The following is a 25,027-nucleotide window of genomic DNA, read 5'->3' as shown; positions in this document are numbered from 1 at the left end:
GCAAAGAATATTGGGACAAACTGCCTCAAAACAGCTGTGCCAAGCTTGTAGCATCATACTTAAAAAGCCTGTAATTGCTTTAAGTGGTGCTTCAGCACTTGCAGTTTTCACCTTGTCATTATGAGCTATTGTGTGTGAATTTTGAGATGAAAAATGAATTTAATCCATTTTGGAACAAGGCTGTAACCTGACAAAATGTGGAACATTTATGTTGCTAGCTCCTGAATTTATGAGGTTACCAGGGGTCGAAAATAAAAGGATGAATTAAATCGTTTATTAAGTCTACTAAATATACAGCTCAATGCACCAACTTTAATGATCTCCTCTGAAAATGGAGAGGCATGTGTCTGAAAAACATATCTGAACATGTTTGTAAACAATTTGCCTTTAAATCCACTTTAAAACTAACTGATAAGCTACACGGCACATTTTTAAAGCTCAGAGCGACCCTGACCTCCACAGAGACACTGAGGCCACCACACTGGAAACTCAGATTCAAAACCCACAAGTTTCTATTCTTAAACAAATCAATTAACAAACAGAAGCTGCTAAAAGGCTACAACAAAGCAATAACAGTCTGCAGGCACATTGTGCTGTGAACTTGTGTCACAGCGTCATCTTATGAAAGTATATGCAGCCATTACGTAAACACATAGCGCAGACTGTACATTCCACTGCCTATGGTGAAAACAGGCGCCATGGTGCAGGCTGGACTGGGACACGCACTGGGACAGCCACTTGCCCAGTTTGGGATCACTGTGCCAAGTTCAATTCAACTTTATCTTATTTATATAGCGCCAAATAATAACAACAGTTGCCTCACTTTGCATCTATCACTACTGCCGTCTATCTCTGCTTGTCCACTTGGTTTGTCATCACCAGTCTGTCCGTCTTTATCTGGAAATCGCACAGCTTAGCTTGTTTATTGTCAACCACACTGTGGGGTGCATCCTTTTTGACCTTCCAGGCCATCCTTGGCACAAATATTCCTGTATATGCCGGCCACTTGGTTATTATGGCGTTCCATGTATCTCCTGCTTGCTGGCATCTTGCAACCTGCTGTTATGTGCTCGATTGTCTCAGGGGCGTCTTTGCAGAGCCTGCAGCTGGTGTGGTGTGAACCCCAGCCTCTATGGATCTTGTGCTTGGCACTTGTTCCTGTGCTGCCATGATTAGTACATTTTCTACTCTCGTGCAGAATTTAAAAGGGTTTTATGCTCATGTCTCATTCAAAAAAGCACGTTTTTTTCTATGCTTATGATTAACAGTCACAGCTCACACTCACTGCTATTAACACATCAGTTGTGGTGCTTGGTACCCAATCATGGAGGGTGGGGATAATGACATCTCACCAATGACCTAATGTCCTGGCTCCACCTTGCTGTAGCATTTGTTTTGTACCTCGTCGATCTCTAGTTGTGATAGTAGTTACTTCTTCCAGATGTTGGAACAAAGCTACTAGTTGTTTCACCATAAGTGTAAATGTTGGATTTCCAAAACTCCATAGATCCCATATCCTCTACATGTATCTCTTTCGCTGGAATTACTTGTTAGTAGCATTCAAAAATGCAACAGAGTTTATTACTCTATTCCCATGTTGTTGCAGTATATTAATGACTAACCTCGTATTGTGGATGGATTAACTCAGTTGTTCTCCTGACTGAAGTTTGGTCGGTTTACAGCATCCTGCCATGTGACTGCATTTGTCTCTAACCATCAGGAACCCTCATGTTAACTTTTATTGAGTGGAAAAAAGTTAGCGTTCATCCTCCAGCTTCACTGTGTTTATGCTATGCTAACATAGCAGTGGTGCTAGCAATCACGTAGCACATCATTATATACCAGCTAGCCCAACTTCAGTAACCCTACAAACGTCACTGCTGTTTAGTTTTATGTCTTCATTTATGTTGGAAGTGACAGCAGCGCTGTACGTTTTAATATTTCCAGAAATCTCTCAGTCAGAACATGCTATATCATGTTTAGGTGGAAACTAGCGAGCTAACTTCCTGCTAACTTCTAACTCTGTTAAATTGAATAAATCCTGTTTTCATGGATGCCTGCATGTATAACTTAATTGTTACACCTGGTAAAGCAGCAACGCTGATCATTTTATTAAAGATGAAAGAATTTAGACAGTTTTTAACTCTCAGTGATGCTGCAGTGTTCGTTTGGCTTTGGGACCTGAAACAGACGGAGTTTAGGACCCAGATTCCTCCGCGAGGCTCCTGACTACGGCAGCCGTAATGCACCAACAATCCATCCAGCAGTGCGGCTACGTAGCTTAGCTTAGCTTAGCTGAGCGCCGTGTAGCACATAAAATCGGTTCAAGGTCAGTAAGCACAATCAGAATTCATACATAAGGAGCACTGCTGATTTTTGAGAAAATGAAAGGATTTTAAGTGCACCTTATAGTGTGGAAAATACAGACCCTGACTACATACTGGTCAGAAGTTGAACCCCAGAGCCTAAGCAACAGTAGCTTCCTGTTGGCGGTGCATCAGCAGCCCTGACAGCTAAGATGTTGGTTAATTCGACATTTTGCTGCAGTTTTCTTTTTCTCTGTTCTACACGGCGCGTGAATGCACAGCGAAGGTCGAGAAAGGGCTGGTTGAACTCATGAGTTCATTTTCATTGTCAGTGCTTGTAGGGCCAGTGGCCCAGTATGCCAGATTACCAGTCCAGCACTGCTGTGGTGCGACAGAAAAGGGGGGAAGGAAATAAAAGCAAAAGAGGATAGATATTTACATTTTCCCACAGCATCACTGCACCATGTCATCTCCACTCTGCCATAATATGCCCAAATTTCCGAATAATTTCTTCAGCTGTTAGACTTCTATTAAGAGCTCGGCTCTGTTCCAGATGACATTTAAACCATAATCTTTTAGGGCAAAAAGTGTTGCAAACATGGTACTGATACAGCAGTAACAGAAGCGTGCAACAGTAGAGTGGGGAAGGAAAGAGGAAGGTAAGCCACTAACCTCTCATGGGTGTGCCTTTCTCCCTTCTAGCTCATGTAAAAAGGAGGAAAGAAAGAAAAGACAAGAAAGAAAGTAAAATCATCTTGTGTTGGTAACAGAGAGGAAGAAAGACGCTTGAAGGTGACACTTAAATGATGAATTACAGCTATGATAAAGTTTGATATAAGTATGTAATTGAAAGGAACTCTTCAACAAAGCAGAAGAGTGTTTGAAAACCCATAACCTGAGCACTCCATCAATCACAGCATAATTATTCATATAAATGAGATGCTCAGTTCAGTTTCAGTAAAAGGAGGCATGTTGCTGCAGAAGAGGTGAATTATTTCATACCCTGACTTTGAGGGAAAGAGTTGTTGAGCTGTTCCATCACTTCCTCCAGCCCAGCTGCATCCTGGGATGGGCTGGACAGCTCATCATCACCTGAAACAGAAAAGAAACAAAGCGTTTAAGGATAGTTTGACGAGTACTGACCCGAGCACACGTACGTACTAGGGCTGCCACAAATGATTATTTTGATAGTCGACTAGTCACCGATTATTTTTGCGATTAGTCGACTAATCAGATCATCATCCATTGGACGTAAAACGTACAGCTTATTGCATCAGCAGCATCTGCTCTTATATAACTATCATTAGCTTACAGCTTTAAGTGTTTCAGGTCTGTGCTAACTAAAAATAAAGACAAGATGATAGTTTATTAAATTTTAATGAAGTTTACAGATTGTTTCAGTGAAGTTTAATAAACTCCTTGCTATCTAAAATATAACAGGACACCGGAGTAAATTCTCGAGCATCTCACACTTCTGATAATCAGCTGTCTGCTTGACGTTTATTCAGCTGTGTAAAAACTATAACTTTAATCTCAGCCAAACTGATTTACTCAGGAACAAATAAAATACTAAAAAAGCCAAACAATAACATTTTTAAGTTATCTAAGTGACTTATATATCATGTTTAACCTGAGTAGCGAAAGACCGCAGTGGGTTTGAAAACGATTAGCCGGGAGTCCGGTGTTCTCACGGCTCTAGTTAGCCTAGCCCCCGGCTAGCTATCGAGCTAGTGGCTAACAGACGTCTCCGAAAACGTCGGAGCGCTTTTGAAAATATGTGGTGTCTTGATAAACTGAGCAGATATTTGAGGTTTACACAGCTACATTCTCGCCTGAAAATATGTTCAACGTTTATTTTGTGACCCAGAAAGAATAATAAGAGTAATATTAAAACTAACTAGCTGCCGCCATTGTTGGAAACTGAGCTGGGCTGCGCTATGAATTCTGGGACACAGCTTCTTCTTCTTCGGGGTTTAACGGCAGCTGGCATCCTTGTACATGCAGTGCTGCCATCTTCTGTTTCAGTCCGTTATTACACTCTTAAATCCTACTACTTATTCCTGCGTCTTTTGTGATCTTACAAAGCTTCAAACGACGCGTCGACTATTAAATCAGTCGTTGACGATTTTGATAGTCGACCTAATCGTGACTAGTCGACTAATCGTGGCAGCCCTAGTACGCACACACACACACCATGAAACACACATGCAAGTCTTTAGCTTGTGTGTTGTCTCATGTAAACCGATGTCCAAGGTACATCTACAGGTACCAGAAATCTATTTATACCGTCTATGCGTCACAAAGGGTGGATGTAAATGAAAGAATATAAAGGGATGTGTGGGTGTTTTTACCCATTGTATCAGTAGTTTGGCTGGCAGCCACACGCAGCAGAGGGAGAGAGGAGTCGGAGCGCTGAGAGGAGGTGGATGGCGAGGACAGAGCTGTGCCGTTTACCTTGGAATCCGTCTGAGGCACACATGATACAAGGACAGCATCTTTTATTTGCTGTTTGTACAATGTTGTGCAGAGCTTAGAGTCAGTCATAAATACAGATATATTTACAGTATAAAATAAAGTGCATGTTGAGGTAACGTAGGTTTTTTTTCTATAAAGAGATAAAGATAATAAAAACAACAGCAACAACCCTGTAACCCTGCTTATTCTCAGCTCTTTGCTCACTGATGAAAATCAGAGACCATCAGTATCTTGAGCTACTTGGAATTGACGTCCAGCTTAAGAGCATTTTATCATCAGCAGATACTGAAGAATAGTCTAAACTCACTTGATCAAATCCAGTAAAGTTTAACTGTCGTTTACCTTGTTAGGTAATATTCCTAAACATCTTTAGGAATACTACCTAACAAGGACTAACAATAGGCTGCATACATGTGTGGGCCTCAGTTTTTCCAAATACAAACAATAAGAAATATTCAGAAACACCTGCTGAGGGTTTCCATCAAGAAAAGGGTGATTAGATCCAAACAAGTAAAGAAATAAAAACAAAGAGAGTGGAAGAAGAGTGGACCAAGGAGAAGAGTGAGCTTCTGAAGCAGAGAAAAGAAGAAACCAGAGTTTCCTGAACTTCAAAGCAAAGCTACAGACTGAGTCAGCTGACCAGAAGGGAACAGATGGATTAACATCTATTGCGTTCAACTTCGTGTCTTTGCAGTTCAGCGCAACAACGTGATTGGATGTCTCAGTGGGTGTGGCCAGATGCCTCTCAGAAGATGTGACGCCCAGAAAGAGAGGGAGGGTAGAAAGACCAGATATAAAAGTTAGGTGAAGAAAAATACAGGTTCTTCCTTCATCTACTGCGAGATCAAAAGATCAAGCATGAGATGCTCAGTTAAAAAATTCCAGCAGAGATGCCAGAAGGATTATCCGCTCCCCAAACTGTGAACCTGCAAATTGGGTTTGTGTTTTTTGGCTTTTTTGCTGCTCATTATGGAATCAAGAAGATTTGGATTTCTGCTTGGAAATATAGAGATATGCCAAATATCCTTGGGTAAGATACCCAGAGTTCAGAATTGAATTAAAAAACAGGAGCTCACTGTATGGAAGAAATTAACAGACATCCAAAAGTGAGAGATTGTCCTTTTGTCTCAACATCTCATCATCCTACTTAAGCACTGACTTTATGTTTAATAAGTATATTATGCAGTATAGAGATACAAGCTCATGAAGAATTAGGACATTAGATTTCTCTGAACATAGTTCAATTTGTATGGATTTGAAAATTCAAAACAACAATAAATTTTCATCCATCCATTCGCTTCCGCTGATCCTTTTCAGGGTCGCGGGGGGTGCTGGAATCTATCCCAGCGGTCATAGGGCGAGAGGCGGGGTACACCCTGAACAGGTCGGCAGTCTGTCACAGGGACAACACACAGGGACAGACAACCATTCATGCTCACATTCACTCCCGCATTCACACCTATGGACAATTTGGATTACTCAATTAACCTATCCCCACAAGCTGCATGTCTTTGGACGGTGGGAGGAAGCCGGAGTACCCGGAGGGAACCCACGCAAACACGGGGAGAACATGCAAACTCCACACAGAAAGACCTGATGGTGGAACTGAACTCAGGACCTTCTTGCTGTGCAGCAACAGTGCTAACCACCGTGCTGGAAACTTTAGATTTACTGAAAGGATCGATCCTTTTAATGGTCTTCTTGGACTTGGCAACCCTACCCCTGACCACTAACCCTATTTCTTTGTGCTAAAAGGAGAGCGCCACAGAATATCCAATGGTATCACTGGTTCTATTGATTTATCTGATCGTGCTCCTCTTTCAAGCATTGTTCAAACTGGTGAGAAGCCAAACAATAAAAAAATGCATATGAAAGGAAAGCAGAACAATCAAGATTAATAGAGCTTAAACGCAGCATAAGGAGGGAAAGAACCGAACCCTGATTACAAAAAAGAAATACACTATACTCACAGGAAATGGTAAAACGATGGTATTCACAAAACAAAAAGTTTATGAATCAGGCCATAAATCAGTCAAACTATTAGCAAGAAAACCTCAATAAACAGCAAGTAGACAATACGATAAACAAGATAAGAGATCCAGAGTCAAACACTGTACAGTATCCCCTCAGGTAAAGAGTTTGGGTCTCAAAATGATCGATTTTAATTTATTTTATTCATTTGCCCCAGAAAGCCATCAGCTGGATGAATGTCTAAAATGCAGGAGTCCAAAGAAAAAGCATGTTTAATGTTTGCTAAACAACATTTAGACGAGCCTGTAGAGATAATGATCCGTAAATGTCTGCGACTCTCTTGCTAACATGTCCTGCTACTGATGTCCCTTCGCCTGGCGTGCTTGAATAATTGTCAGAGGTCGAAAGACATCCATACCACCGCGTTCTGACACAAAGCAGATGTCGCACACTCTCACCGGCTTGTTCAGATCAAACTTGATGAGCACTTGTGGCGCAGTAGACGCCCACAGTGGCGGCAGCGATGTTTTTATGGGCGCTCTTTGCAAAGCATAACTAGAAGGCAACTGCTTGGATGCAACCTGGTGGCTGAAATATGATACCCTGATTACTCCCAGGTGAGCCCCGCCCCTCACAGCAGCACAGGTGTGTGCATACCTGCTCCAGGAGCTGTCTCAGTCTGTGAAGCTGGGACTCCAGCTGTTTGTTGTGGTCCTCCAGTATCTGCATCCGGGCCTCTAGACGGCCTTTATGTTGCCGTAGCAGCTTAGCCTCAGCGATGAGCTCAGCATCACGTGTGCACTGTGGTGACACTGGCAGCATCTCCGGGGGCGATGGCAGTGGGGAAAGACCCTTTCTGTCGTGCGTCTTCTTCAGGCGGTCGTACTCTGCTTGCAGTTTCCTGCACAGATGAACAGAAATGAGGTCACTTCCTACTACAAGCTCTGGTAGTGGGCCAGGAACAGATGGATTCAAATGAGGGCAGTGAACCTTTCAGCCAGATTATTTAACACAACCCTGAAGAGTAAGACGAAGCCTGAGCGATGGAAAAGGAAGCAAGAACAAGGGCGATGTGCAGAGCTACAGTGAGCACAGAGGATGAGCTGATGAGCCACACCATGAAGCTATGGGGAAGATTTGTTAAAGCTAGCGAGGTGAAGGCACAAGCAAAAGAACAAGACTTCTTATTTTTATTATATCTTATTATTATTATTATTATTTTTATTTTATTTTCATTTTTTATTATTTATTATATATATTTATTATATATATAATATATAATAATAAATAATAAAAAATAAAATAATAATAATATATATATATATATATATATATATATATATATATATATATATATATATATATATATATATATATATATATATATATATATTTATATTTATATAATATATATAATATTATTTATTATTATTTTTTTAATTTTTATTTTATTTAATTTTTATACTTATTATATATATCTTTTTTTTTTTTTTTTTTTTATTAAAAATAAGATATATCACAATCTTATTATAAATGAAGCCACACTTGGGTCTGCTGTGGAAAATGAATGAATATGATGTGGGCATCACATTTTACAGACTGTCCTTTCAACCGACAGAAGACTTGAATCATTTCTTAGTGCTCATGAATGATTTAAAGTTGTGCCATCATTGTATAATTGGTCATATTTACATTACGTGTGACTTATGGTGCGTTAGTTCAGTTTAAATAAAGTTAGAGACAGGATGATGATTCAGACAGCAAAGGTTCTTCATGCTCGTCAGGTACAGTTACTTGTTGCCAAGACTAGATCTGGATTGTCTCGTCAACCCTCGTGGTCAAATCTAAAGTCCGTTAAATGTGTCATGTGACCGCTTTCTGGAGTGTGCGGCACAGTAACAGGATACACTGACCTGTTCTCCTGCTCCAGGTCATTAAGGACCCTCTCCAGCTCTCCCTTCTCCTCTGTCTCCATGGAGATGAGGATCTGGGCGGGGCTGCGGGGCTGGCTGAGAGGAGAGCCTTGGTTCAGAGACTGGCAGTAGTGCTGGATCAACATGTGCTCGTCATCGCTGCAGACACACACGCGTCAAACATACCCACCGATGATACACACGCGTAGCAACAGAGATGCCAATGCACGTACACACAGACACACACACGCACGGAGAATGAAGGAAAAAGAAAAGCAATTGAATGAAAGAGCAGCAGCTAAACACAACAGCACCACAAAAGAAAGAAAGATGAGGAGCATGGAGACAGAGAGAGGGCCGGATCTCCTGTCAGGAACACCGGGCTGGTCACACGCTGACAGCGCTGAGCAATGATCTGTGGCCTGAAGATTCAGGAGCATTATGGCGCTCACTGCACTGCTACCATGAATATTATGGGATATGTGCTTCACCTTCAACATGACTGCTGATTTGAAAGGTAAAGTGGACTCTCAGCTGTCTTTAAACTTTTTATTCATCAACCAAACTCCATATTGCTCTTCATGTGGACGTGAAGCCCGAAGCCATTTTTCAACGTAGCCTTAGTTCAACTTCCATGTGTGCTGGATACTTTGAAATGTTGGTGTTTGTCAAGGAACTAACAGGGCTGCAACTTTTTTAAAAGTGGTTAAAGCCCACACATTCTACGCAAACATCAGGCAAAGGTAAGAACACTACTAGAACAAGACTATTGTTCCATTATTGTTACAACAGGTAAAGACGCACAAAAGGAACAATAAGTTATCCTATACTGAGTAGTCCTTAGCTTTAAATCTGGTACCAGGTACTACCACCTAACTTCTCTTCTTCTGCCTGTCCTGTCTTCCACACATCTTCATCTCCAAGTGAAATCATCTCACATCCTTTTCTTTATTCTCCCTGCAAATCTGGACTTCTAGCTACCAACACACTCTGTGCCAAACTCTTTATTTCCTGATGTCTAAACTAATAGAAATGATGTAAAAGTTTAACAGATGTTACTGCCTTTATGCTCGAGTACAGCATTCGTCCCGCCCCTCTTTAACCCCCCCGAGTATAAACACTAACTGATGCCACTGAAACAAAAGTAAAAATGCAAATGTGGGGAGTAAACGCCAAAAACTGTCAGAAAAATAAACACTCAAGAAAAGTAGAGAAATCTGAAAATTCTATTCAAATACAGAAACAAAATATTTGTACTTTGTAACTTCCCACCTCTGCTTAGTTACCTTTAAAAATGGCTGCCTCCCCCACACACACGCCAGCTTTAATGCTACAGGTCATAAAATCCTATACTTTTTCTATAATTCTGTGATCTGATCTGTTCTATGATCTGATTCTATGCTGCACCTGGATTTGCAGCCTAATGTTTCTTTTCACCAAAACTTGATGCTAACCAGGTGTGAGGGTGTTTAATTCTGTGCCTCTGTGTCAGTATAGTTATATCAGTATCAGTTATTCAGAAATAATAACCACAATCAACACAACATCATTTATCCGTTGTTTCTCGCCCTTTTGCTACCTCCAAACTGAAACACAGCCCCATGAGCACCTGTGGTTGTGTAATTGATTTTTCACATATTATTTCTGGTTGAACTGCAGCTCCGGTGGTCAAGCAGGTCACTTACTAACTGGGAGGTTGGTGGTTTGATCCCAGTCTGCTCCAGTCTACATGCCAAATGTCCTTGGGCAAGATACTAACCGCATGTAGCTCGTGAATAGCATAGCAGCAAGTTGTGTAAAGCGCTTTGAGTTCTCAGATCAAGTAGAAAAGTGTTTTATAAGTCTTCATTATGACCCTGCCTCTTTGATTTCTCTGTACATGTGTTTGTATTTGGAAGAAAGAGGAACCTGTAGCCCAGCGACCCCCGACCCCCGGGCCACGGGCCGGTACCGGTCTGCTAGTCGTTTGGTACCAGGCTGTGAGAGTCGAGGCTCGGGTGTGAAATTTATCGTTTTCAGGGTTTTTATCGTTAACTCGGTTCCCCCGGGTCTTTTCCCGTGTTGTAGTTTGTGCTCTTATTTTGAAAGACATTTTTACATGTTACCATAGCGACCAGAGAGCATTAAGGGGCAGAGAGGAGGATGTTCCTCTCAATGTTGTTGGTGCATTTCAGGAGGACGCTGCTAATAAAGTTACACAATTACACGTTTATTATTATATTTACAAAATACCAGTTTCTGTCTCGGCCGTATCGTTTTATTTGTTGCAATCACGCGCCACGCCTTAAAGGCCGTGAAATATCTTCTGACATTAAACTGTCCGAGACACAAAGTTGTTGGGCACGGCTGCTGTAGCTGATGCCATCGACCTCTTTCAGGACTTGTTTGGCTGAATATTATAACTCTATGTACTGGATCTATATTTCCTGAGGTGCCCACTATCACCACACATTGGGGCAACTGCCCATTTAAGATTTTGCGTTTAGCTCATTAAAATGTCGCCACTTTTGAATATTCAGTCCTGCCATTCAGAGCAGAAAAAGTAATCACTAAAAGTTTTGTCGTTGCTGTGAAACAAACCTTTACTGATGTATTGTTAATGCATAAACATGCTCCTGTCATACTTGGACATTTAAGAGTGTGGCCATGTTTATGTGTTGTGTAGAGGTTGTGGAGGTAGGCACGATACAGTTTACTACTAGAACAGTAGTAGTAAGTAGGGGTGCAACGATACTCGTATCGATATTGAACCGTTCGATACAGTGCTTTCGGTTCGGTACGCATATGTATCGAACAATACAACATTTATTTTATCAACTTTCCTTCTGACGGTGCTGTCTGTGTTGAGCGCTCAGTGGATCTGTGCTCGACAGTGCAGCCTAGGCGGAGTAGTCGAACGCAGATTCACTGAGCGCAGCGCAAGCTAGCGAGACAGAAGCTAAGCTTGTTGCAACATGGCAAATTGAACCTCCCCCACCCTCATTCAGATCTGGCGTTTGGAACTATTTTGGTCTTCATGTGACGTATGACCCTGAAGGTAAGCGCGTCATGGACTAAAGTAAAACAGTATGTTGGATGTGCCAGCAATGCTCAATTACATGGGTGGGAACTAGTGTGTTAGCGCAGTTAGCTCGTTAACGTGTTGGCCGTCCAGCCCCACGCACGGGGCGATCCGCGGTAGCTCGTTAACGGAGATTTGCCGTGTTGTGGCGTTAACGTCATTTCAGATTAACGCTGACAGCACTAGTGGGAACACAACGAATATGACTGCACATTTACTCCGACATCATCCTAGTGCAAAGACAAGTGGAAGCAGACAAAAACAACAAGCAGCATGCTACAAACTTTAGCCGAGTCATTTAGACAGCCGTTAGCACATGATTCTCCTTATGGGGACCTGATATGTTTAATATGCTGCTGAGAGTATAGCCCAGAAGAAGCGTATAGTATAGCTTTTATTTTGAAAGAGACATTTCTCTGTAATAAACTCTCTTTTCCAAAGATGAGGGATTTCTCCATCAGATAGATTTATTTTATTTTTTTATTTTGTTGTTTCAGCAACATTAAATTTAAAAACTGTACTTTTGAGTTAAAATATATATTTATAATTTTAATAAATGACAAAGAAAAAAGGCATGAACATTTTTTTGTATCGAAAAAATATCGAACCGTGACACCAAAGTATAGAACCGAACCGTGAATTTTGTGTATCGTTGCACCCCTAATAGTAAGTTAATAAAACGCAAACAGAAATGGAAAAGAGTGATGATGAAGCAAACCAAAGCATTTATTGCTCAAATCTCATTTTGACTGCAAGGCAGCCAACGTGGACGTAGTCTGCTCCTCTCTGCTGTTTATTTTGTTTAAATAACTAAATTTGTTTAGACTCAAGTCTAGAAAGTTGTTGTGATGCTGTTTTTGGTAAGAAATCTGACGGGACTGTGAAGGAGAAAGAATCATGATAACAGACAAAAACATTACATCCCTAAGGACAGCATGTACCACCAACTACACTACAGCTGTGTTTGTGTGGCTGTGATGATGCACACAAGGATAAAACCTGGATCCAGTAAACTCAGCACAGTCACTGACATACAAAAACCAGCCAATGGAAACAAAGAAGACAGAGCCAGTTGACAGACATCAAGGCGATAAGTGAGTGAGAAGGGTTTGGCAGAACAAGACACAGACAAAAAGCGGTTCTCACATGCTCTCATTGGGTGAGATACTGTCAGTGAGATAAGAGCCATTACGATTCTCCATTTCTGCTAACCTGCAGAGGGGGAAGAAACAGAACAGTCAGTCCCCAAACCAAACGTTGAACAATTAGCAGATGAGAAGGACACACAACTCTAAAACTTTCATGTCACTGAGACTCAAGAACATTTAGCTCGATAGGAAAAACTGATTTTACTGGGAAACTGGTTTCAAATATAAAATATTGTTTTTCCCAGTGTTTGCCATATGTTGTCATTCTTTTGTCCTTTGCAGATGAATGTTAGACGCTACAGGGAATTAATGGCCCAGCAGATTTCAGCATATCACATGGAAACAGCTTCAGCCATGCCAAGCTAAGCGTTTTACTGCAAGGACCTTCTGTTTCCAACGTACAGACGCCTTCATACAGAAATGTTCAGAATGAACAACAACGTATTCCTGAGGATGGAGCTGCCTTAAAGACTTTCACCCGAGCTCATCACAGAGAAATAAAAGCCAGATGTCCCAAAGAAAGACCCTGCGCTGCCATAGTAACCATGTTAGCCAGAACGTGTGATGAACGTTTTGATCAACGGGGACTGGACACGAGTAGAAGAACTTTCATTAACAGATTAAATGGATACATTTTGCTCCAGTAACACTGACACTGACATTCTTCCCCCTCCTCTCCTCTCCAGATGGGCTGTGACAGACTGACGACTAAAGGCTGCTGTTGTTACAATTAAGAGATACCCTCATGGTTTGGCAACCATCTGCTCACTAAAAGCTTAACCATGTTATTTCTGCACTCTACCACCAGCTTTAATCAGCTGCTGGATGTTATCTGTGCCGATCTGGGCCTACCAGGCTGAAAGCAGTGGAAGGGTTTGTTTGTGTTAGCCTAAAGCGACAGTGAGAAGTGTCAGAACCCGGGCAGAGATCAAACACTTAGCCTTGGCTTAACGTTTGGCTCACACCAGAGGAACTGACCAGCTGCCTGATTGAGTCATTGTTTAATTTAACTTCTTCTAGTCCCTCAGCAGTGGGTTAGTGGGAGCAGTTAGCTGCAAACTAAATTAACATGTGACTATATTAATGGCCTTTGCCCAGAGTCCAGTACTGGAAACTATTACATGGATATAAGTAATATTAGTTTATGGAGATGTATAGTCTGGATCGTGAGCTTAGTTAGACCATGACTAACTGAAAACAACTTGAGACACTTGGCATTAAAAGCACAAAGACTCTGTTCGCAGTGACCTGAGCTTAAATACAAAGTCATTATTGTATGAAGTTGACACGTCTTTGTAAAGGAGACGTGTTTGGTGAGTACATGAGTGAACAGTCAACACTTCAGATCCAGGTCAATGAGAAGGTGACACATTTAGGACCTAAAGGAGGCAGGTTCCACTGAGCATCTGCTCGTGGGACGTGCAGAAGTATGTGGAGCCAACAGGTATGTGAAGGTACCTCACATCAGAAAGAGAGAAAGCTCCAGCAATCCCACAACCCAGTGAGGAAAACTGTCTCTGTGACTAAATGTCTGCGTGAGCACAGAGGGGAGGGGCACAGAAAATGCTTTGCTTTAGCATTTTTCCCCAAAATAATAATTTCAAGTCACATCAGTCAAAATGACTGTTCTGCAGAGAACATCACGCTGCCTGTAACATCGTTCATGTTTGGGTTTGTGGTGGATCAGTGATGTTCTGGGGGGGTCGATCCATGGAGGGACAATGAACCTCTACAGCAGTGACCGCCCTTAGGTATCGGATCAGATCCTATCCTGGTGCAGGTGGTCCTGGGTGCGTGACAACGCCTGGCCTCATGTAGTGTGCAGGTACTTCCTGTAGGATGAAAGGATCCACACCACTGACCGCCCCTCGCCTGTCCTAAATCCAGTGGAACACCTCTCTATGTTTCGGTTTCATTCGTGCAGGAAAATCAGTAATGCCTTGGACCAGATCTGGGAGGAGATCGCCCAGGACACCATCTGTTCTCGTATTATAGAGGCACACGGGGGCTGACAGACTACTCTCCTACAGTCTGACTGGCTGCACTGAAATATCAGCACAATGGACGAGCCTGTTGCATCGTTCGTTCACTCGATCTTTGGGGTGTCTTTCAATTCAGCCCTCTGTAGGTCGATCATTTTTCCTTTACATTAAAACATATGGCGTCCTTTATTTGCTAACACATTAACCAGTCCTTATTAGTGTAGATATCCAGCATGAGCAGTGTATCAGAAAGATAACCAGAGTAAAGACAGAGCAGCATGATTTCATTTGTTAAAGGAAAAAAGCTGCTCAACTGCTTGGCCTCGTGAAAAAATAGATGCCCTCCCTCGTTGAATCATTAATTAACTGAGTACACACATGTTTTTGGAAAGGTGAGTTTAAATTCACAAGCCACACCCAGAACTGATTACTGTCAGACCTGTGAAATCAAGAAATCACTTAAATCAGACTGACAAGTGAAACAGGGAGAAAGATTTCAAAAAGCAACACATTATGCTGTGATCTTAAAAACCAAAAACAGAACATTTACGAAACAAACAAAGATCATTTCTAAGCTGTTGTTACTGAGATAGAGCCGTTAGCTACAAATGGCAGAACTTGGAACAGTGTTGAGCCTTCCTATGAGTGCAGTGACCTAAACAAACTGCCTTACTTGCCTCAGTCAGGGTCAGTGTTTATGATTAAACAATAAGGAAAAGACTAAAAAAACATACAAAAAGAATACGAAGGCTTATCTCATTGGTGCGGACCACTGCTGACATTATGGGTGGGACATGGGGGTCCAGGCCCAGGTCAGCTGCATTCAAACGAGATCCCTCAACTACAACTTGCACTAATCTATACAGTTTAGGGCTGCCACGATTAGTCGACTATCAAAATCGTCAACGACTGATTTAATAGTCGACGCGTCGTTTGAAGCTTTGTAAGATCACAAAAGACGCAGGAATAAGTAGTAGGATTTAAGAGTGTAATAACGGACTGAAACAGAAGATGGCAGCACTGCATGTACAAGGATGCCAGCTGCCGTTAAACACCAAAGAAGAAGAAGAAGCTGTGTCCCAGAATTCATAGCACAGCCCAGCTCAGTTTCCAACAATGGCGGCAGCTAGTTAGTTTTAATATTACTCTTATTATTCTTTCTGGGTCACAAAATAAACGTTTAACATATTTTCAGGCGAGAATGTAGCTGTGTAAACCTCAAATATCTGCTCAGTTTATCAAGACACCACATATTTTCAAAAGCGCTCCGACGTTTTCGGAGACGTCTGTTACCCACTAGCTCGATAGCTAGCCGGGGGCTAGGCTCACTAGAGCCGTGAGAACACCGGACTCCCGCTGATCGTTTTCAAACCCACCGCCGTCTTTCGCTACTCAGGTTAAACATGATATATAAGTCACTTAGATAACTTCAAAATGTTATTGTTTGGCTTTTTTCAGTATTTTATTTGTTCCTGAGTAAATCGGTTTGGCTGAGATTAAAGTTATAGTTTTTACACAGCTGAATAAATGTCAAGCAGACAGCTGATTATCAGAAGTGTGAGATGCTCGAGAATTTACTCCGGTGTCCTGTTATATTTTAGATAGCAAGGAGTTTATTAAACTTCACCGAAACAATCTGCAAATGTCCGTATTACAGAGAAGATCACGCAGTGCAGACTCAGTTTATTCAGTTCACAGTAGTTCAGTGCTTCTGCAGCAATCGTGGTAAGCAGCCTGGCTGACGAGGACACTGGTTGGACTTTCACTTCACGTTTATTTGAAACTTAAAAGAGTTCGTTCACCAGTTTGTGAAGCTACTGAAATGTTGTGTGTTTGCACTCAGCTGTGAGCCACTATCTCCCCTGCTTACCTCTGTTTTTGCACTTTTCCTGTAGTCACAGTTCTCTGCTAATGTACTGTGTGCGTATGCTTAGAATTATGCAATGCATGGATTTTTTTTCAAAGCTGTCAAAGCTGGTTGCACATCCAACTAATTCTTTCTCCTGACGAGGCAAAAGGCAAAAACTGTTTGGAAACAATTGATGGAAGCTGTACTGTTGCCTCGCAGCAGGTCCTGGGTTCAAATCCACTATCTGGTAATTTGGCAGGAGACTTCCTGTGCATGAGTTCTCTCCGGGTACTCCAAACTCCTTCGACAGTCCAAAGACATGCACTTAATAGGGCGAGGTTAACTCGCCATAGGTGCAAAGGTGGGTGTGGATCTGTCTTGTCTGTGCGTGTTGGCCCTGTGATGATGCAGCTGAATTAGAATAACTCTGAAAAGAAGAGTGGGCCAGTGCAAGCCTCCTTACCAGTTACTGCAAATGCTTAATTACAGTTCTCACTGCCAAGAGAAGCACAACCAGTTATTAGGTTTAGGGGGGAATTAGCGTCTCACATGGAGCCAGCAGGGTCTGAGAAGCTTTTTGCTTTATTTGAAATTGTAATTCAAAGATTGCATTTTATATTTACTCAGGTTATCTTTCTCTAGTATTCAAATGTGGCTGATGAGTCGAATATGTAACTGTAACAAATATGCAAAACATTACAAACATAAATCTACTGCTGTTTGCAGCACTGTGTGTCTGCTGTTTGCAGTCATGTTACCGGTTGGCATAGTGCTCGATCCGCGTGTGCGTGTCGTCATGTGAGAGCTGAGGGGAAGATCCCGGCCTGTGAGGAAGAAGCAGAGACAAAGAGAGAGCTCATGAATCCAACACATGAATCACAACTCTCTCACACACGCACACACACACACACACACACACACGCGCTGCATGACTTCATAGCGCAGCGGTGAAGGAGCGAGAGCAGCAGATTTGTGTGGAACCTTCTGTAACTACGTGTCTTACAGCTGCTTGGACTTCATGTGCTGACAGAACAAGCAGTTTATGGAGAATGAAGGAACAATGACACCAAGCTCACCCAACAATAAAACACCTCTGGGACATTATGTTTAGGTCCACGTTGCACCTCAGATGTCGTGGAGGTTGGTAACGTCCTGGTGCTAATGGACGGTAACTGAGCCTCATCCACCCATTTGTACGAGCACTAGCTCCTGAGCTACAGCCAGCAGAGCCCCATCACTTGATGTCTGATCAGGAGCCCAGCCTGCTGTCAGGCAGGCGTGTAGTCAATATTACTCAGCACCATTTTCAGTTGCTGCAATTAAATTTGGACAAACGGCTTCGCCTGCCGCACCTCACTTTGATTTTCATCCCTCTGTAATCATTTTCATTTCCATCTTTATTCCTGACATTACTCCGTCCTCATCGTTACACATGTCTGGCTTGTTTTTCCATCTGATGTGTTTTGTGTACGCTCGCTTTTATTGAGCAGTGTATAAAAAGCAGCAGACAAATTGAGTAGCATCCATCAAAATGGTTATTGGCATGATGTCACGTAAACATAATGTCATGTAAACATGATGTCACGCAAACTTATGGCTGCTGGTGGTCGTTGGGTGTAGCGTCTGCTCAGCTTTAGGAGGAGAGGTGGAACAAAATGGGTGAGAAATCAGTCGTCATGTAATCAAGTGCTGGGACTTTGTGCTTCATATTCACAGGTTATATTAATATAACATATTCCTCTCCATACAGCAACAGCTGGAGGCTGTCTGGGTATCTTTAAGGTATCTTTAAGAGTATTGTCGTATCCTGATATTTCACATGTGATTGATAAAGGCTGAAATACTCTGCAGTAATCAGCCCATTTTATCCAAACCATCTTGTTCTTTCAGCTGCTTCCTTTAGAGGTCGCCATAGCGACTCATCTGGCTCCAGCTCACTCTATCCACAGCACTCTCTCCTATCAACCAACCCAGGAACATTCAAACTCCCAACAGAGGCAGGAAACTGGAGCCCACCAGCCTCTCACTGTGAAGGTTGCAGCATTTTCTGAACTGATTCATCACCTACACCTAAACGAGTATTTTTGTTTTATACTAAAGCGATTTTTTCTTCAACCAAGATGAGCCTTGCATATATTTTTCACTGGAGTATGATCACACAGATCAATGAGAGTCTGTCTGCTCTGATCAGCAGCGGGATGCTGACAGCTGCAGGGACACTGTCTCCATCCTGACGTGGAGTTCATTTATAACAAATCAAGAGAACAAGACGACAACACAACGACTGAAATGACTGAAGGTGAGAACACGTGTGTGTGTTTGTGTACGAGCCAGGTACTCACGCATGGTCTACAGGCCAGAAGTTGATCAGTGTGACAGGACTGCAAGACAAAAAAACACAGGAAGTGGATGGACAACATACAGGTATGATTGGAGCTGAGATATGGAAAGCATCGAGCAGGTGATGCAGGCGGGTAGAGTCAGACTGTAGTGTGTCTGTGTCTGCACAGCACTCTCACACACACTAAACAAACAACACAAACACATTTGACATATTTTGTTTGACCTTCAATAAAACAACACAAATGTCCACAGAAATATGGATAATAAGACACAGCTATCATGTGACGTGTCAGTCCTTAATATGCTTAATATGCATGCAGCTGCATTTTTGTCCTCACGGGTTTGAGGGCATTTTTGAGGCCCTCAAACCCTAGTGTCAGGGTTACAATTAGGTCATGGTTAGGCTCAGGCTTAGGCATAAGCAGCTAGGGAAAGCATTACGCCAATGAGATGTCCTCACTAAGATATTAAAAGTATGTCTCACGTTTCCATGTTGTCTCCTTCCAGGATGGTCTGCACGGGCAGGTAGCCCATCCGCGGGTGTTTGGCGAAGTAACGCTTGGTCCTGAATTTGTTCTTCAGCACTTTGGCAAAGTCCCGGACGTCCTCTCCTGATGTGGTCTGGAGAGAGAGGTAGGACACACAGATGACATCGTTTCCTCCGTAGGAAGAAGCAGACACACACACGGCGTAGAACAGATGACTTGTTCACATACCGGGGTGCAGTACTCGACCATGGGGTACTGCATCTTGTGCCCCTTTGCAACACGGCCGGAGAAAAAGCAGCTTTGACAGATGTCATAGTTGAAATGTTTTAGGCTCCGATATCTGGGGAAGAACAGGAGAGAGAAACAAGTGTGAATGAAAGAGAGCAGAGAAGATGAAGAAGCCAAGAGGAAAAAGAGAAGGCGAGGGGATCAATACGAGGAGGTAATTTATAGCTCTGCTTTCTCCGAGGTCAGCCATGGCCCCAGTGACACGTTTATTCTCTGCCTTTGGAAGTCTGTGTTTAAATTTATCACCAACAAAAGTCAGGGTCAACCTCCAACAACAACATCAGCACCGTGCTCACAGGTCTAAACCTTTGCTGTGTAGAATATGTCTCTTATTATCCCAACATTAGTGACTTTACATGCACACAAGGATAAATAAAACCTCTAAGGACACTATCTGAGATGACATTTTTAGCTGTGAAACCTTGTTCCCAGACCTCCCACTCAGACTTTTGTCGAATGAAAAGTAACACGTGGGCAGTATGGGGGGGGCATGCAGCCTGGAGCAGTCTGGGATCAAACCACCGACCTTCTGGTTAGTGGCTGACCTGCTCTGCCACCTGAGCTACAGATGATTCTTTTGAATTCATGAATTAATAATAATTCATGAATTCAAAAGAATCATCTTGTTTAGTTGCTCTTGTTTTAAGATATTTTCTCTCAAAGCAAGAAAGAAGAAACACTGGCAGACTAGTTTCAAGTTCATCCGTCTCAAACTGAGCGTTTCAACACTTGTTTTAAGATATTTGTCACTTGTGTGAAGTCTAGATATTATTTTTTATTTCAAGAATCTTACCAAGTGTAATTTTCTTACTGCACTTGATTATAGTTTATACTCCAGAGTTATTTTCTCTAATAAGTATTTCTTCACACTGGTCTCTTTAGCTTCCAGACATTTAGGAGCGGATGATCCTGTCCCAACTCGGAGACACGGAGCTGCCATCAAATCCAAAATGAACTCAGATTTTTCTTAAAGATTTCTCAGTTTGGACATTTTACATGTTTTCTATTTACTGTTTTGATCTGAAACTAATTTTATTCTATTTATATTTACTTTCTGCAGGGCAGCCCGAGATTTATAGAATTGTGTTTGACTGAATGCAACTTGTTGTTTTTGGGTCTTAAATGAAACGATGTGAATATTTTTAGTATTTCAGATTTGCTGATCTGAGCAGGTTCTGGACCTGAGACTAAGGATGACTCACAGTCATGGCATTCTTAGTCTATATACACACATAAGTCTTTAATACTATGAGAATTCTCTGTATTATAAAACAGATTGCATTACTGCAGCAGCTGTTAAATGCACCGACCTGAAGCCTATGATTGGACATTCCTTGCAGATGTTGCACTTGGCCTGGTGTTTGGCGGTCTCTGCAGCAGCGACACGATGAAGGACAGGAAGCCACACCATGGACTGAGGCTCCAGGCGCATCCAGTCCAGGAACATGGTGGCCTCAAGCTCAGGCTTGTTGTTGGCCTGAAATAACAACATGACAGGTTACGGCGTTAAATTCTGACTTTTTTCTCAGACTTCTGGAAAAGAAGAAAAAAAAAGTGGCCCTAATCCTCTTCCGTAAGCGTCCACAAGTTTCAAGATTTCATTTTCAAATTTTGATCCCATAACAGCTCGAGCTGATTACATTTTTATCCAACGTCAAAGGCAAGGTCACAACAAATGTAAAGAAAAAATTGGAAACGACAGCAACTCAGCCATGATCTGGTCGAGGAGGGTCAGCTGATGTTGAGGCGCGTTAGTGTGCAGAGGTCGCTAAAAACCTCAAACTTACATGTGACCTTCAGATTAGCTCATAACAGTACAGAGAGCTTGGAGTGGGTTTGAATCCTGAGCTACAGCCACACATTTGCGATGGCTGTAGAGCAGGAGTAGAGTAGGAGGAGCAGGAGTAGAGTAGGAGGAGCCATCTGCTAATCAGGTTGGTGATTCGATCTCTGGCTTCACCAGTCTGAATGCCAAATATCCCTGGATAAGATGCTACCCCAAGTTGCTCTCCCATGCATCCATGTGAATGTGTGTGAATGTTACTGTGGTATTGAGCACTTAAAGCAGAGTAAAACGAGCTGTGTGAATGTGTGAATGAGGCAACCCTCACGAAACGTACAAACTGAAAGCAGCTGCGGACGGAGGGCTCGATGTTGGAGCCGCCGAAGGAGGCGACCTCGCCAAGTTGTCGGGGGATCTGAATGGAGTCGTGCAGCAGGAGGCCCAGTCGCCGCTGGTCACAGAATCCCGTCGCACTGGCAACCTGCCGGAACAGGACTGGAGAAGACGAGGCAGAGAAAACACGAGAGGTTGGAGAAAGTCCACACAAGGATTTTCCTTTGGTATGATTTTATTTGTGAGATGAAATATAAGTGAGTACTTATTATTATTAGGACACAATAATGGCAGAAAACATTGCACATTGACTTACATCTGTATTTATCCTCCAAATGAGCCTTGCAGAGTGAGATGATGCCAGTTTTGAACGACAGAGATCTGATCTTCCCGGTGCGACCGCTGCCAACAAAAAGAGACGGTTTAGAGCCGAATCATCAGAGAAACACGACGTGTTGAAGTGCTGCACGTACGTGTCGTAGACGTTCAGCAGCCAGTTGAGGCACATGTCAACGCAGAGCGGGACATTGACCAAGTGGGAGTGGTTCTGCTCAAGTCGCTGGTAGAGGCTCGTGAGGCAGGTGACCAGCTGAGAGATGTCCAGCAGCTGCTCGTTCTGCTTCAAACCGTGCTGGTCGAATATCTCGCAAGCTGCCGGCATGCTCAACAGGTCCACTGAACAAGACACACAGGGAGGGGCACGGTTAGTCAGCACATCTATGGGCGTCGTCCAGCCTGAGTCAGCTCAGACCTCCATGTCCAAAGTTTCCTGGAGACTGGAATGAGTTTGCCTGTCTCGAGCAACGATGAGGTGTCTCATTATCGTCTTTATCGAGTGTTTTTCTATCTATGGTTTTACTGCATTAGCGGTGTGTTTGGGACGACTGTCAAATGACAAAATCAAACTGTTGCCAATCAGATGCAAAGTGCCAAAACCTGAAGGAGGCACCAACAGTCAGTGTTCAAGTTCAGCTGTGGTGTCATTTGGCAAACTTTAGCTTTTCCTCACCAAGTCGTCTAACGTGGACGTCTTGACAGCCGTTCCACTGAGACCTTTCAGATGAGGGTCAGTAAACAGAGGGACCAGATGTATCTCACAGGTCTGTGCCAGATTTCTGAATGTCTTTCAGAGACTGTTCATCTACTGCAGACAGTTTTTTCAGGTGTGCCACTTTTTTCTTTTCTACTTGTACATTTTTCACAAACACATTGCACACCATGCTGAGATATGTCAAAATTTAGGCCAGTTGTTGCTTTCAAATCACCTTGTTGGTGCAAAAATACTATTTTGTGTATTTCTTCTTTTTTTTTTCAATATTTTCTTTTAATTTTTTCCCCTCAACAATAAATACAGCTCAGGCGCTGACATGATAGGACAAGAAATAGCACAATAATAATAATAATCAATAGGGAAAGACAAAAGAAAGAAAACATTAAAATTAGAAACTACCAGGATCCATAATGAATTAAATGTCATGAATATGTAATAAACAGGGAAATTGCAGTGCCATGATACATGTTTATACAACGTGAGCTTTCTCAAGGAGAGTACAAAACGGAGTCCAGGATTTTGAGAAAACATTTGCTGCAGGTATCGAACTTTTTCCAGTTGAATGACTGATAACACGTCATTGAGCCAGACACTGAAGGAGGGAGGAGCAGCGGACTTCCTTTAGAATAAGTCTTTTCACAATCATCATTCCGAGGTCGATTGGCTCCCGCACAGTCGCGGGGATAGTTCTGGAACGTACACAACCAAAAACTGCAATTTCTGGATTGGGTGAGATGGAGCTTTAGAGTACCAATCAAATATTTTGGACCAAAAATTGGTCAATGAGGGGCAACGCCAGAAAGCGTGAGCCAATGTGCTCTCTGATGTTTTACATCTGTCACATATGGGGGAAGTTGAAGGATAAATTTTGTGGAATAATGTAGCTGATGGACAATTTTAAATTGTATTAATTGATGTCTGCTGTTGACAGAGCAGGAATGAATCTTTGATCGGCATTTGTCCCACATTGATTCTGATATTTCTATGCCCAAACCTCCCTCCAAGCGTCTCTTATCCTTGTAGTCTGCACTTCAATGCTGTCATCAAACAAATGTACAATTGTAGAAGTCAAGTGTTTGGAGTAAGGAGGGCTCAGGAGCAGCTTAAAAAGGTTATGTTCATGTGGAACATCTTGGTAATTCTTCATATTGGATTGCATAAAATGCCTGACTCTATTTTGTGTATTTCTAACATTGTTACTGTTGCCACTTTTTGTCACTTCAACTAAAGAAATTGAAACAAATTGTGTTTTTGAGCAGCTGACATTTTAAGCCAACAGCTCTTTGGGAATCACCCTGTTGGTGATTAAACCAGTCAAACTGTTAACTTTGGCATGTTTGACAGAATTAACCAGTTGCTGTTGATGCTAGTAAGAAAGTACCTAGAAATAGTAAAGATAGATCACTGTTATTTGTCTCAACAAGTCTGTTATGTGTGAACAATACTCGTTGACCCGTGGGTTAGGGTTGAAACATTAATCTGTGTGTCTTCAACCTGGCTCAGCAAACAACAGCAAAGCAAATCCAGGTGAAAAGTGCAGATGGACGAATAAAGGTGGAGAAGATACACGTGCTAATTTAGAAAGAAAACTTTGTACGATCCCAGAAAGCCTGAAAAATTACATCTCAAACCCACTTTAAAAAAATACAAGAACGTTTGGCTCCCTGGAAGCAAAAGATAAAGAAATGAGGAGTGGCTCCAACCTGCTGCACAGCACTGCACTCAAGGCAGCAAGGCACGAGCTATATATCTGTTTTCTTCTTTAATAAGAGTTCACAGTGAGCCGTGCTGTTCATCACAGCAATGTTAAGAAATAATAAACTGGGCTAATATGGCATGTTTGTTAATACAGCGATACACATGTTAATGTGATCTCTGGTCTCCCAGTGTCCAGCATTCAGAGGCTGCCTGAGGACTCATGTGAGAGAAAATCTGCTCACACAGACATGTGGAGCCAAACACTGTCAATAAGGCCTCTGCAATGTTCTGAAGACAGTTAAACCTGTCAGGTAGTGACGTCCAGCAGGTGAAGCTCC

The 25,027-nt window shown here is 42.3% G+C and overlaps 1 protein-coding gene across 7 annotated transcripts in view; it reads right to left on the bottom strand.

Annotated features, from left to right (window-relative positions):
• Positions 1-25,027, bottom strand: part of dmd (dystrophin) — a 316,485-nt gene that overhangs the window by 17,175 nt on the left and 274,283 nt on the right. For 2 of the 7 annotated variants that reach the window (XM_085150972.1, XM_085150973.1), the window contains 13 exons: positions 22,414-22,615; positions 22,257-22,342; positions 21,945-22,102; positions 21,135-21,301; positions 19,765-19,876; positions 19,533-19,669; positions 19,048-19,086; positions 17,464-17,529; positions 12,873-12,938; positions 8,666-8,824; positions 7,410-7,653; positions 4,658-4,772; positions 3,309-3,398 (listed from right to left, as the gene is read on the bottom strand). In XM_085150972.1, coding sequence (XP_085007098.1) covers positions 3,309-3,398; positions 4,658-4,772; positions 7,410-7,653; positions 8,666-8,824; positions 12,873-12,938; positions 17,464-17,529; positions 19,048-19,086; positions 19,533-19,669; positions 19,765-19,876; positions 21,135-21,301; positions 21,945-22,102; positions 22,257-22,342; positions 22,414-22,615 — 1,641 coding nt within the window. Of the gene's footprint in view, positions 1-1,384; positions 3,005-3,308; positions 3,399-4,657; positions 4,773-7,409; positions 7,654-8,665; positions 8,825-11,068; positions 11,364-12,384; positions 12,939-17,463; positions 17,530-19,047; positions 19,087-19,532; positions 19,670-19,764; positions 19,877-21,134; positions 21,302-21,944; positions 22,103-22,256; positions 22,343-22,413; positions 22,616-25,027 lie in introns of those variants that run through there. The other 5 variants (XR_014872316.1, XR_014872315.1, XM_085150970.1 and 2 more) reach the window with 4 other exon arrangements.

The sequence above is a fragment of the Neolamprologus multifasciatus genome, chromosome 23 (genome assembly GCF_963576455.1).
Source record: "Neolamprologus multifasciatus chromosome 23, fNeoMul1.2, whole genome shotgun sequence".
NCBI lineage: Eukaryota > Metazoa > Chordata > Actinopteri > Cichliformes > Cichlidae > Neolamprologus > Neolamprologus multifasciatus.
This window is presented reverse-complemented; position numbering and strand designations above follow the sequence as displayed.